This window comes from Platalea leucorodia, assembly GCF_965183815.1.
Source record: "Platalea leucorodia genome assembly, chromosome: 2".
In the NCBI taxonomy this organism is placed as follows: domain Eukaryota; kingdom Metazoa; phylum Chordata; class Aves; order Pelecaniformes; family Threskiornithidae; genus Platalea; species Platalea leucorodia.
The window spans coordinates 92247144-92260906 of NC_138824.1; the positions used below are offsets into that span (position 1 = coordinate 92247144).

A 13763-nucleotide genomic window follows, 5' to 3' on the forward strand; every position below is an offset into this window, starting at 1 on the left:
ACATTTACCATCTCTAGCTTTTAATTTTTTGTCTGGTCTCTTTCATACATAACATTTTGTCAAAGGGAAAACTATGTTGGAATATCTGAAATTTCAGTAAGCAACTATTTGACAGTTAGAGGTTCTTCATGTGATCAAAATCCATTAAGAACCTCTGCCACCCCACACAGATTGACTACCGTGGTTATGCTAGAAAAAGTTGTTGCATATGACAGTAAATTCAAGACCACTGTGAATATCATTCGACTGACTCATCTTCAATGACTCTGCTGTGGAGCCCATAACAGGAAGGATAAATGAAGATGGAGAATATGAAGGAGAAGGTTTCCTTGCTTAAAGGCATATACTAAAGAATGTGTTAAATCTACCTGGACAGAAACAAAAAGCAGATCTGACTGTGATAAACCTAGAATGTTAGGGTATCTGAAAAAGGATTAAAATATAAACTGTTAGAATTTGTTATTTTCTCTTTCAAGAATCCGTCAGAAATTGATTCTAAGTGTATCAATGGGTTCTTGGCTCCTAATCCAACTCCAAGTGATGTATCAAAGACACAAATTCTTAAATGTTTCAGACTGATAGCCACAAGAATTCAGCGAGCACATAATGAAAAAGATTAGTCTTAGAGGAACATGATAATGCTTCTTCCGCATTCAAGGAAAAGGTGGTAGAATGGAAGTTAGTCTTTTAAATAACTACAAAGCTTCACCAACCAGAAATGCTTCAAACATTTTATGACATTTACAGTCCACATCTCGGGGAACATAGCAAGGAAGCATGCCCATTCAAAACAAAACAAATTGATACTTTTCTTAAACAGACAACACGTAAATGTCTACCTGCATTGCCTTTACATAATCAGCATACATTAATGCAGCCAATTTACTTGGACCATCTCAACTTTTCAGCAGGTAGAGCAATTCTAAGTAATTTAACTGTAACCTCAATGCCATTGTCCAGAATTTTGCACTTCAAGAAGAGAACATTATGCGGGTGACAAAATAGAAATAAATTTCTGGAAAAAGAGAGTGTTGAAGGAAATAAATGAACAAAAAGCAGGAGACTTATGAAACCAAGGATATGGCAGATAATGCAAACAGAAAAAGGAGAAGTTTGTCAGCTTTGTTATACTGTTTTATAATATATAGACATAAAGATATATGAAAGACACTACTGTTAATTTTCTGTTATACACTATTGTTGCTGCTGTTGCTAATAATTAAACTAAATAGTACTTCTTTGTTCTTTCACCACTATCTGCCCAGGGCAGATGTAGACGAGTTCATTTACATATGCATAGGAATTACAACATGCATCTACTTGTAAGGTGAAAAGAAATCTCATTTGAAAAAATAAAACATAGAATTCCATTAATTTGAGACAATAGTTTTGACAGGCAAGTGTTGTAGTTAATGGAGCTAATCCTTTCCAACATACATTTTATTTGCAGTAGGAAGGGATGACTTGCCATTCTCAGCCAGACCACTTGTGCATGTAGTGCATGCTATAGAAAATTCTGAATGCTAGATAGTCTGAATGAAAAGGTTTTAAGTTATTTCTAACTCCTAACAGTTTCATCCTACAAAGTAGAGAAAAATTATGGGTTTTACTCCAGTCAGCCCAGAAATTTAAAGTGAAAAATAGGAAATGGACAACCCTACTGAATGTCTTAGAAAAACATAGTAACAACGGCATTGCCAGTTAACTCTGGTCTGTGACTCATATATGAACAGCAGAATATATTCACTCACAAAAATTTAATAAGGTAAAATTTAAGCTGTACTCTCTAACAATAGTTTTTGCTCAGTCTGTAATGTATATTAATTATAGATTTAGTCAAAGACAAGATATACAGAAGTAAGTGGAATTTAGCATTCAGAAGAGCAGTGTGTCCACATAACCTACTACTAAGCAGAGGTAACAGGTGTAAGAGCACTACCAAAATTCTGGCATTCTTGAAAGTCTTATTCTAAAAGTTATTATTTCTGTCTTGAAAGTCAGAACTGAAAATTATACTATTGAAATGCAGGATTAAATTTTTTTAAAGGAGACAAGAATTGGGTTAATTTCTCTGTCTGCTCTAAGTAGCTTATTTTCTTAACACTTGCAGTGTTCCAACTATGTCTATCCCCAGGATCTGCAGGACAGAAGTTGTATTACTTTGCCATTCTTGAGAGGTTAAAAGAAATTGATAACTAGTATACAAGCATTTGTAAAGCAGGACTGTCAGATATATTCCTAGTTCAGAAAGAGAACAGAAACAGAAAATAAACCTACAGAACTCTGTATTATGGATCTTTATGATTACATTCTGCAGTATTTTCAGAGTGATTTCTATATAAAGACTTCAGAGGAAGTCTACATATAGGCTACAATTCCATTTCAGTTGTTTTTCTGCAAGGAGAATTTCACCTATCTACACATATATCTATGAAAATTATCTGCAAACTACTATAGTACATATACAGCACTATTCTGGTTTTTTGATGTAAACTCTTAATATGTTTTCCATGATACTTCAAACCAGTGACCAAGTTCAGCACTATGAACTACATACTTACTTTCCAAGCTCACATTCTATTTCAGGTAGACTAGTTGGCAGTGGTTTCTCTACAATCAACTTCAGTGCATACCAAAACTCTCCAACCATATCTGACAGGAATATGACACTAGAAACAGATACATAAGCTTAATATTACACAGCTTTTGTGCAGACAATTAAAAATGTACAGATTAAAATTCAGGAAAAAACGAATGAGTTCAACACAGTGAGTTCTTTATTTAGATCCCAGTTTTCCCATAACACTTCTTGCTGGTATCTGAATTCAACTACCAAAACTAATAATACTTACAATTACTGATGCAACAAAATCTCTTCTTCATCCTTCTTAACTTTTTTAGCACAAAAAGTTGGTTGTTGCGGGTTTGTTTGTTTGTTTCAAAAATACAACTCAAAAGCATTTCAACTGCTAACTTACAAGAGTAAGCATTAATTTAATTTCAATGTCACAATATTTTCTTTCTAGCCATTTTGAACTCAAAGGCCAAAGAAATAGAAATAGTATTTGCTGATTTTAAAAAGGAAAATCTTTTCAAATCTAGTCATGAAAACTGAGGAATAGATATAGACACATTTATATAAGCATGACAAAGAGATATGCTTCAAAGGAATATTCAATATACTGTTTTGATATACAATCAAATGTTGTCATGACTGAAAATTGCTTGCTGCTAGGTGAGATGTACAGCAGTATATCCCTGTGACAGACATTCTAACACATTCCTTTCCTATTGCAGATTCCTTTTTCTATTTGTTGGGGTTTTTTGTGTAGCAGATTCATAATAACACTAAACCAAAACACTGTAAGCATATAAAAACTTACATGAAATGCACTGTGCAAACCCATGACCCACCAAGGACCAGTTCTGGTTCTAAATGATAGATAGCTATGTCTGTTCCATGACTTTATGGTTCCAGACTATCCTCTGTGCCAACAAAGCCTTTAAAGTGAACATAAAACAGCTTAGGAAAGAATCATCCATTTGAAAAGGTACACCTGCCACAAACACTTTTATAACACTTCTTCCCAGCTGCTACCATAGCAAAGGAAATAGAGCACGGCTTCAGAAAAAAAGATAACTGTGTGGATGTCATGTGGCTGTACCTCTGTCCAGCTGTAATTGTAGTCCTTGGGAGCTATTGCAATTTAAAGCTGCTATTAGACAGCTTTCTAGTACAGTACTGCATAATTGTATTGAATATGTACAGGTGTGCTTTATGTCATCTTTGCACATATTCCCCTAAGTCCCAGCCTACCAATCAGCTGAGCTCAAAGTTTCACCAGTTAAAACAAACCTTTAGTTTATTACTTGGAAATTCTGCACTTGAAAAATACCAGAAATATTATCTGGTATGAAAAAATGAGGTCTATTCTCATTCACAGCTTCAGAATGTATAATTTGTACAAATTCCCACAGAAAAAAATATTTACTAGAGTGATAACAGTACTCATTTTTATAAAACAGTATTGCTTGAAAGCTGTATTGTACAATGATACTTGCCATTATTCTGGTCTTTGGAAAAATCAATATAAGCAAATTGAATAAAACTTTGAAATACATGGATTTTGGCTTTGTAAATATTCGATCTTTGAACACAGGTCATCTGTCCCTGCCCTCCTCATAAACCACCACCTCACTCTCCTCCCCATCCCCATATTTTTGCCAGTCAATTGATATTGAAAAACATGGAATTGTTTTTCAATCAGCCCTTCAACTAAATAATGCTTTGCTAACCAAGTTCTGGGAAAATAAGCTTTGCAATTCTGCAGTCCTCAGTTACTTGCTGAACTGGCTTAGCCGAAGCTAAGACCAAGAGGTCATCTGTCTTTGTATTGCTAATTATCATACCTGCATGGTTTCATTGGGATTTCCAATGTAATGAAAAATTTGTCATTTAAAACCTCTCCATATTCATTTAGTAGATCATTGTTAATTAATGGAAGATTCTGAAGCTAAATGGATTTATGTGAAGACTGTTAAAGGGTTCTTCACCTGGTTTAGGTTATGTTGTTGTTTCGTTCCTTCTCAGAAGAAAATTGAAATCATGTTATTCCCTTTATGGAACTTACAAATTTACAAAACTAACTATTCATCTGAAGTCTTCAGAGGGGACTTCTAATATTAAGTAAATTTCTAAAACATTGTTCACTGAATTCTAGTGAACTAGAATAACTAGGGGTTATTCTACTGCTTGTCAGTCAGGTTTTTCCCCTCAGAGGAAAGCCGCTGTTTCGGATACAATATAGTTAAAGTTGGAATTTTTTAAAATTCCATTTATACATTTTGTGGGGTTATTTAGGCTGATACCTACATCAAGTGACCACGGTTTCAATGAAAGTAGTTCACTTCTTAGTACAAGAGCCACAACCACCAGTATCAAAACTCTGCAACTTACCTTCCATCTGAAGTGCCAACAACAGCTGGGGAAAACTTTACTTGATACAAAAATGTTTGTTTGGGCTGAAGAGTGAAAGCCTTTTGTCCACAAAGTGACGGATTCTCTAGCACCACACTCAGCTGGAGAATTTTATCTGCAGGGTTAGTGATGGGAATATGAATTCCAATAGTATCCTAAAAAACCAAACCAAACCAAAACAAAAACAAACAACAACAACAAAAACAAAAAACACACAAAATTAATTATGAGCCGTTACACATAAAAGATCTTCCTCAAACAAGTGTAACATGCTTACTCACGATTTACACTTATGTAAATACAAGCTGCACCTTTGTTTGATGTGTGAACTAACCCAAAAAAGAGAAATTGCCGCAAGAGACATTTCAGCCACTCTTCAAATTGTAAACTCTTTAATTTCATAAATAAGGAAAAGTTCAAGTCTTCCTAGCCAATCTACATTCTATCAAGCTACTTCACCTTCCAAGATATGGCTGAGGCTTGCCAAAATACACCTTACAGGAAGATCTGCTGTAGTCCCTATCAGGTAAATCCTCCAAGCCATCTCCCAAGAGCCAAGCACAGACAGTTGAAAATGTCCACTTAGCCAGCTGGCAAATGATTCAGGATGAATTCTGCAGGATCTGTTCCTCTTAATTTTTAAGCTACATCATAATACTTGACATTAAAACACCACCACCACAATAATCATTCCCTCTCTCATTCCTTTTTGCCATTTCCCTTACTGGTAGTGTCCATATCTGTCTGTTTAAAGTCTATGAACACTTCAGGCAAGGACCATCTTTTCTTGACCACCTGGAAAACATGGCTACTATTAAAGATGCATATTAAATTCCAGTTACTACAATAAACGGGAGCCAAACCATGGCCAGATTAGACAAATATGCATACTTTACACATGGAACACCTTTAAGATGAGCAGGAATTGGGCAGAGGTGTCTCACTCCGCACAGCTCCTACATTGTATTCTTGAGCAGCCCTTGAAACACTGCTATATTTCAGCAGTGTTCAGTGACGCCCTTCTTCACTGTAAGGTTAAAAACAGTGTATCCATCCCATGTATGTATGTGTGTAAATATCAATACATTTTATGAAATGAAACACTTTAAACAGACGGGAAGGAATATATTAATGAAGTCCACCGTCACAATTCAGGATACATACCTGCAGTTTAAAATACATATGTTCTATTCATCTATGTTCATCTACATATAATATGTGAAATCCAAAACCAAATATATGTATTTATTTCATTGTATCTATATTTATTTTATCCCTATTTCGGTCTCTTTCCTTTGCTCTAACCAAGCAGTTTATTTCAAAATGCAGGTTTTTTTTTTTTTTAACTTATGGTGATTTGGTTCTCATAGTAAAGTTTTGCCATATACTTTTTTGTAAAAAGTAAATAATTCATATTGCAGTATGAAAGGAGAAAAAGATAAAATATCTAGTAAAATTAATAATACATTAAAAACTGAACATGGAATACTTTATAACCCCACACACAGCTGCCTCACTCTGCTTTGAGCCTGCCTATGATTTGGTAAATTTCTATATATTTACATTTATAGAAAATGACTACTGGAACACATATAAAACACATTTAATGTTCTACAGATGGTAAGATTACACCAACAATTTAAATCATTCAAGTGCCTTGCATCAGTAAGATGGGATTTAAATTTGCCATAAAATATTTTAAAGCTCAGATTAATAGTTTTTACCGGTGTAAACAAATTTCTAAATCTATCTACCATTTTATTGCTAAAGGCTTCATAACAATTTTATAGTATAACATCTACAAACTGTGTTTAAGAAATACTTTTACAGTTAAAAGGAAATATTGGACTGCTTATTTAGGAAAAAAGCAGAAACTATCAAAGAAACCTTTGTAACCTTGTACACAAAGGAGATTTTATATTGCCAACATTAGCTTACTGCAAAAGAGTGTTCTCTTGCCAGTATAAAATGAATACCTAGGATTATGTATTTCCATGGAATTTCCCAGAGAAATTTCCCTGGAATTGCTATAAACGTTTCAAAGATCTCCTACTTCATGGATGGTAATAAGAGCAGATGTATATTTATCAACAGATTGTATATACATTGTACATTCCTAGGCCTTAATGGATTGTTATGGAGGCATAGTACTACGATAAATAACAAAATGCCCATGCAATCACTAAGAGTATTATTTTTCCTGAAAGTTTTTTATCAGAAACAATGCAAAGAGGTAACATCATAGGCAAGTTCCAAACACATTTATAGTCATTAATTTAGATCCGCATTTTAGTGTTGTGTTTTTTATAAACATTTTAACAGAGGAAAAGTGTAAAAGTTGAAAAAAGAAGAGAATTAATGTCATTCCTCAAACTGCTTCTTCTGTCAAGACTGACAGTGCTCAAGATAGAGCCATTCTGGTGCAATATGTCATGTTTTTATTCTTTTAGAACTTGCTGTGTGCCATTTCTTGTCCAGTGAAGGTCATTTAAAATAATCTAACATAAGGTAAAATAAAATAAAATAAAATGAAATGAAATGTAAATATGAGATAACACTTATGCTCTGTGGAACTTGAAAAAACAATTCACTGCTTACACTTTATCCTACCCTAATAGCCTGAGCCTAAGTATAGGTGTAACACTGTTATCAAGATTTTGCTTCAAAAGATGCTCACCATCAATTGATCTTTGGTGATATTATACCTGTTTGCTGAAATATTTTCCTGACATATTTTATACCAAAGATTTTCTCATCATCCCATTCTCTACATCCTTCCTTTAGCAACTGGACCTAAAGGATTTAAGTCCATAATATGTAATTTTACATTTTATTAATGTATACACTACACTGAACCATCAACTAATCCTCCTCTAACTTTGACAAGGTAGCTTATAGGAAGATGGACACATTCTAAAATTACTGTGCATGAGACTTCTCTGTGTTCAAACTTCAGTAATAATCCTATTCTAACCATCATCAGGTGTCAATAAAAGCACTATCTGGCCAAAGTTTCTAAGAGACTAACTACACTTCTTAATGCTTTAGAACAATTGTTTTCAATTAAAATCCAGTTTCATTAAGGAGATGACATTCACTCCACATTTGTTTGCAGCTTTTCCAGTCCATGGACCTTGAGGAGAAAGCATTTGTACTTGCACCTGAGTTTGCCAGGCTATTGCTATAGAAGCAAACTTTCAAGTCAGGTAAGAAAGTTATGTTGATAGGCCTGGTGAGATAATGCAGCAGAAATTCTTCCCTTCGTAGGTCCTTGTCCAAATCCTTATTCTTCTAGAATGACAAGTAACAAGTGCCTTCTTTCTCTGTGCCATACCTGATGACAAGCAGGAATGTTGCTTACTCAAAGACTGAACTTGCATGGTGGCAATATTCATGAAAAAACAGATCTTGGCCTTCTATTTTCCATAGGCTCAAAATGATCAGAGCTTTCAATGTCACCATCAGTGTGTCTATATGTCAGTAGCAGGAGTTAAGCTACAGTCTCCTGTTGTATCTTCATTATTATTCATTTCCATTTCTTGGAACAAAAAAGGCTCAAGTGAGTTGATCAGCAGAGTTGATGACAGAGTTTCAGGGCCATACTGAACATAGTTCAGGCCAGTTTGGTCAAATTAGTTTCAGAAATCAGAGCTGGCTCTTGAACCACTTGATGCAACGTGCCTCCAACACACACCTCACCTCATCACTTCTCTCTGCACACAGTTCTAATCCAAACCCACGTGTCCACAGTCAGCTGGGCTTTTCTCACATTGATCATTCAGACACATGGAAGTCCTAACCTCCTATGTCTTGAGGGGGTGAGTCCTTCCAGCTTCCCAGTCAATCATAAGTTAATGGAACAGATCTTTGTGAAGTGAACCACCTCCCTCACCATATAAGTCCTTTTTTCTTTTTTCCCCTCTCCATGATGTAAACTAATTGCCAAGATAACCCTCTCCTTTCCATGTAGGGTTATGACAACAGAGAATCACAGCATTGCCATTATCTTGATATTGTATTTTCCCATTTTACTTGGCATATTTTGCCTTACAAAATATCAGCTTGCAAAAAAAGGCACCATCAACAGTTAAATCTTTATCAGAACAGCAAATTAAAAACTACTCAAAATCTAGGAATAAACACCTTAAGCAAATTATATATTTGTAGAACTTGATTAGTAAGGAATCCATTCTTATCGTTTTTACAGTACAAGAAACTAACTATAGGAAAAAAATGTGCACAGGACATTTAATATCAGAGGCTAATAGAGCAATGAGTTTCAGGTGTAAATTTACATATAAATTTACATATAAAATTCACACTGAATTGAATTTCTTTTAGCTGAAATGTGCATTAGTGCCTAAGTAAGAATGCTCTAAAACAGAATACAGAGATGATTAGTTCGTAAGTTATTACAGTAATTCTAAGCTCACCGAGAAAAAATACTACACTGTTAACCTCTTAATAGGGACTAGACGTTATACCAAGCAAACAAACTGGGAAAACAATGTTTTGCAATAGATGATTGCTAAAACCATCTTTCTGAAATCGAAGCAAAGGAGGGGACTGCAAAAGCATTGTATTCCGTGACTGAAGCTATCTATGATGTCCTCAGCTCTGCCAAAAGAAATCATGCACATTGAGAAACCCACACCAAAGCGATAGTAATACATATAGGAAAAGCTAATAAACTAAATAATATGCACATATTTGGTCTTCCATGCACCCCAGTTTTGTGCATCTGTATAATGTTTCTGGTTTGGTATAGACAGAAGAAGCTGTAGCAAAGATGAGTTGAATTACAAGAGAAATAATATATTAAGATAATAATAAAAAACACCTGACAAGGGGATACAGACTGACTCAAAGTCAAATTACTGTCCCAAATTCCCACAACTGAGGAAGTAATAACTATGTTTACATCTTAATGAGTATTCCTTTGCATTTGAAATCAAGGCCACCTCTGAATCCATGTAGACTGAAGCTCAATAATCCTCCATCCTCCTGAGATCACAGGCAGATTTCCTTTTCAGATCCAGCAGTGTGAGGTGAAGAAATTATCAATTACAGCTACTTTTCACCAACCTCTGTACTGAAGGTTGGCACTTCCAGTGATCAGCTCAGTTGCCTAAGCCACTGGGTACAGTAACCCAGCTTATCAAAGCCGAATCAGGTTAGAGAGCACTACTAAAAAAACATAACAGTAGGTTAATCTTTTCCATTAGCACAGCCAATCTGGAAGGAGATATCTGCCACTGCATTAATGTAACAAAGGACCAAATTAATCTTCAGAGGATTTTACAGGAAAATCATTTACATCTACTTTGTCAACAACATTTTCGGAAAGCATGACTCAGCAACTGACAGATTTCAATACAGCTCGTATTCATCATTCTTATAGGTCACTTTGCTGTGCAGATACATGTAATATACGAGGTGTCGATGATGGAAAACATAGTCTGAATCAAATCAATAGACATATTTATAGTCCTTGTTCAATAGGACTATTTTGGATGACTGACACTTCAGTAAATCCAGGCTGCATCTTTCAAAAAGAGACATTTCTCTTTTTTTCAGGATGTCCTATCTATCTCCTTCACAGACTGTCATACCCACAATGCCACAAAATACTTAAGGTCAGTATCACTCAATAAAAGCACTAGAAAGTGCAACATTTCTAAGTTAGAAATGTACCGCTATTAGATAATGAAGTCAAGAGAGCTATCAGTTACTACTGCATTTTCAGAGTGTCAGTTATGTCTCATGGAAAGGTAATATGCAATTCTCTTCAAGCATGTCATGACACAGAGATACTTGCCCAAAATCAGCCTCAGAATAGTGACCATCACCATTTCTAACCAGTCCTTTCTTTCAGGGAAGCCAAGGAGATGTAAAATTTAGGATACTTTCAGTTTCCAAATAGCTTCTGATATATCAGGTAGACAATTAGCAAATTTGTCTTTTTCTGTCATTTCTCTCAGATCTAGACTAAATCTTACCCACAGATATCTTTGTGAATGTCAGTCAGGTTAAGTATTTAAGCAAAGCTTTGTCACTTTCTTATTTACCAAAGAAGTGCACTATTATTCTTGGACTTTGAATGTATACAGAACTACAAAGTTTAGTTCCTGAGCTAATTGTATCTACCCATATAATGCTACAACAAACAGTTAGTTGCAATTATTTTCTGCTGGTGTCACTGATTTATTTTCAAGTGCTATATGAAGTTACAACAGTGCCGTAAATTCAAAATTCCAATAGATTAGAACAGGCTTCAGAAGGTTTGGTGAGTGCTGATGATTTCTGCATATTCATAATGAAGTCAGTGACTGAAACAACAGAATTACTTCCAGGAACTTATTCTAATAGCATTTAAGTTACTCTGTTAGACACTGAAACTGATATTTGCACCATGGGTATATTGTCCTGGATGGAAAATTTGATGTGGTGAGGTTAGAAAGCTCCCTCTCGCATGAAACTACAAACATAATAACGACTACGTGAGTGAAATGCTGAGGTATCAGCTCACTCAGAACTGATCAGGAAAAGGCAGTGACCAGCACTGCCCGTATTACAGTGCTTCCAAGACTTTCAGAAATACTTGGTAAAAACAAACTTACAATCACTTATCAGAACCTAATGGTACTACAGTAGAATAGTGGTAATGACTAATTATTGCAATACTTCCATCAACTTTAATGACTCCTGCTACACATGTGGAAGCAAATATTTTAATATGTGCCTCTACTCCCAGCTCATGCTCATATAAGCCAACTAAAATTACTTCTTTACTTTTTAAAACTAGTAACCGACTCTGATAATATTTCATTTTATTGAAATTTTTTGACCATACTAATGAGATAATTTACATCCCAGCTACGTCACCTACAATCAAGTTACTCAATCAGCAGAGGAAAAATGCTAATTAATTTGACTGTCTTATATCTTGCACCTACTGTGACTCTCTTATTCTGTAGGTCTAAAAAGAGATTTTTAAGGAAGCATGTTTCTCTGCAATTTAAAAGACTGATACCATAATCATCACTGGCACAAAACTTATAGAGGTAGAGTTAATTCTAGAGCAAAATTGAAATTGTCAGAGTTTGTACTGAGAATTACTTTTTCTCCTGAATTTTCTAAGAGTAGAAAATTACAAATAAGTTCATATTGACCGCTAAAATGCCTCAGATAAAAACTGTCCTCTCCCAAATCCTAGAAACTTGTTTTTTTTAAATCCAACTTTTCTTTTTGGCATATCTCTGCAGTCTCAGGAGCCAGAGACTATCAGTATTATAATGAAAAGAGAATTTCTTATATGTTCATAACTTTTTTGAAAACAGAAATATATATAAATCTGAAGGAATAGTCTCTGTAAGAGTAATCCAGTTCTATGCCTTACTATGACTTAAAAGGTCAGATAAACTTTAAAAAGAAAACATCCTCATTGTTAGTTGTTGCTCCAAGCAAATTTAACTTTTAAGTCCTTGAAGTCAGCTCACAGATATGTTCTCACATACAACAACAAATGCTGCATTATTAATTTTGTCTTCCGTATGTGACATACTAAAGGTATCTGTATTGGCAGCCTGTCCCACACATTCATTTAGTATTTACTCTAAAAAAGTAATGCATGTTCACTATATCACAAACCATGTTTATTAATAATATTAATATCAAAATATATATTATTATTGACTGATATCTGTTACTAAAATCTATGAAAGAGCTAAAATTAGAGCAGCCTGAACCAAGGCACACTCATGCACTTCACTGGGTCTCTCTATGCAGTCCGACTAGTTCTGCTGTCATCCAGAAAGCAGCCTTTCCCTCTGTATGGGGTGGTATGTGAAAGATGTGGAAGAAAGTGTTTATTAGAGAACCATGGATTTATGAGTAAGAATATAAAGCACTTTAAATACTGATTTCTCCATATTCCTGTGTGCTCAGTTTTGAGTACCTGATCATCTTGTGAGGGAAAGGACTGTTATTACAATCACCTGAAATATACATTTTTTTGGCATATCCATGTATCTGGACATGAGTCATTATTTCATCCTATATCTTTTATAGAGTAAAAGGTATCCTCCTGAGATTTCAGTTTTAAAACTTGGGTAAATATCAATTAAGTGTTTCTCAATTGTTATATTCATCCTACAGTCACCATCTGCTGTGTATGGATCACAGAGAACAGACTGTTGCGTTCATTTTTCTAGAGACTGCCAAAACCAAGGAGGTTTGAAGGTTGGAAAGAGCTGCAACCAGTAATGGAAACACCCTGCCTATTCTTAGATCTGCATATAAACATCTTGCTAAGTGTAAAGACTGTGACAGTGATCTTTTAAAATCACCACTGAAGAGTGCAGAAGCAGTGCATTAGAGGCAAGGATCTGGGAGCCATTGCAAATGGCAACAGTGGCACAAGTTTCAACTCAGCAAGAACAACTCTTGTGGAACTGGGGGCGGGCAGCATATGTTTCAGAGTTACATTACCAACTTCTAAGTACTCATGTGGCTCTCAGGGACTTGAGAGAGAGAGAGAAAGAGAAAGATTTGGCAGAGAATAGACAAAACTATTGTCTCTGCACTTATGTGGAAACCAAACTCAATCCCTTCCAGGCATTTGGTTTTATTAAAGCAGAAACTAATAATTCACTGTTCAAAACAGACCTTCCCCTCTGGCTTATCTCCTGCTGTACAGATCCTGCTTGGAGCTCACATATTAGATACTTCCTCTCAAGACAGCCAATACTATTTTTCAAATATATGGACGGATTAGAAAGTCTCT

General features: G+C 35.1%; 1 protein-coding gene across 1 annotated transcript in view; it reads right to left on the reverse strand.

Moving 5' to 3' along the window:
* CFAP47 (cilia and flagella associated protein 47) overlaps positions 1-13763 on the reverse strand; it is a gene marked incomplete at both ends in the record, with an annotated part of 347065 nt that overhangs the window by 92990 nt on the left and 240312 nt on the right. The window contains 2 exons of the mRNA XM_082336357.1: positions 2562-2669; positions 4958-5133. Of these exons, the coding sequence (XP_082192483.1) occupies positions 2562-2669; positions 4958-5133 (284 nt within the window). The remainder of the gene's footprint in view (positions 1-2561; positions 2670-4957; positions 5134-13763) is intronic.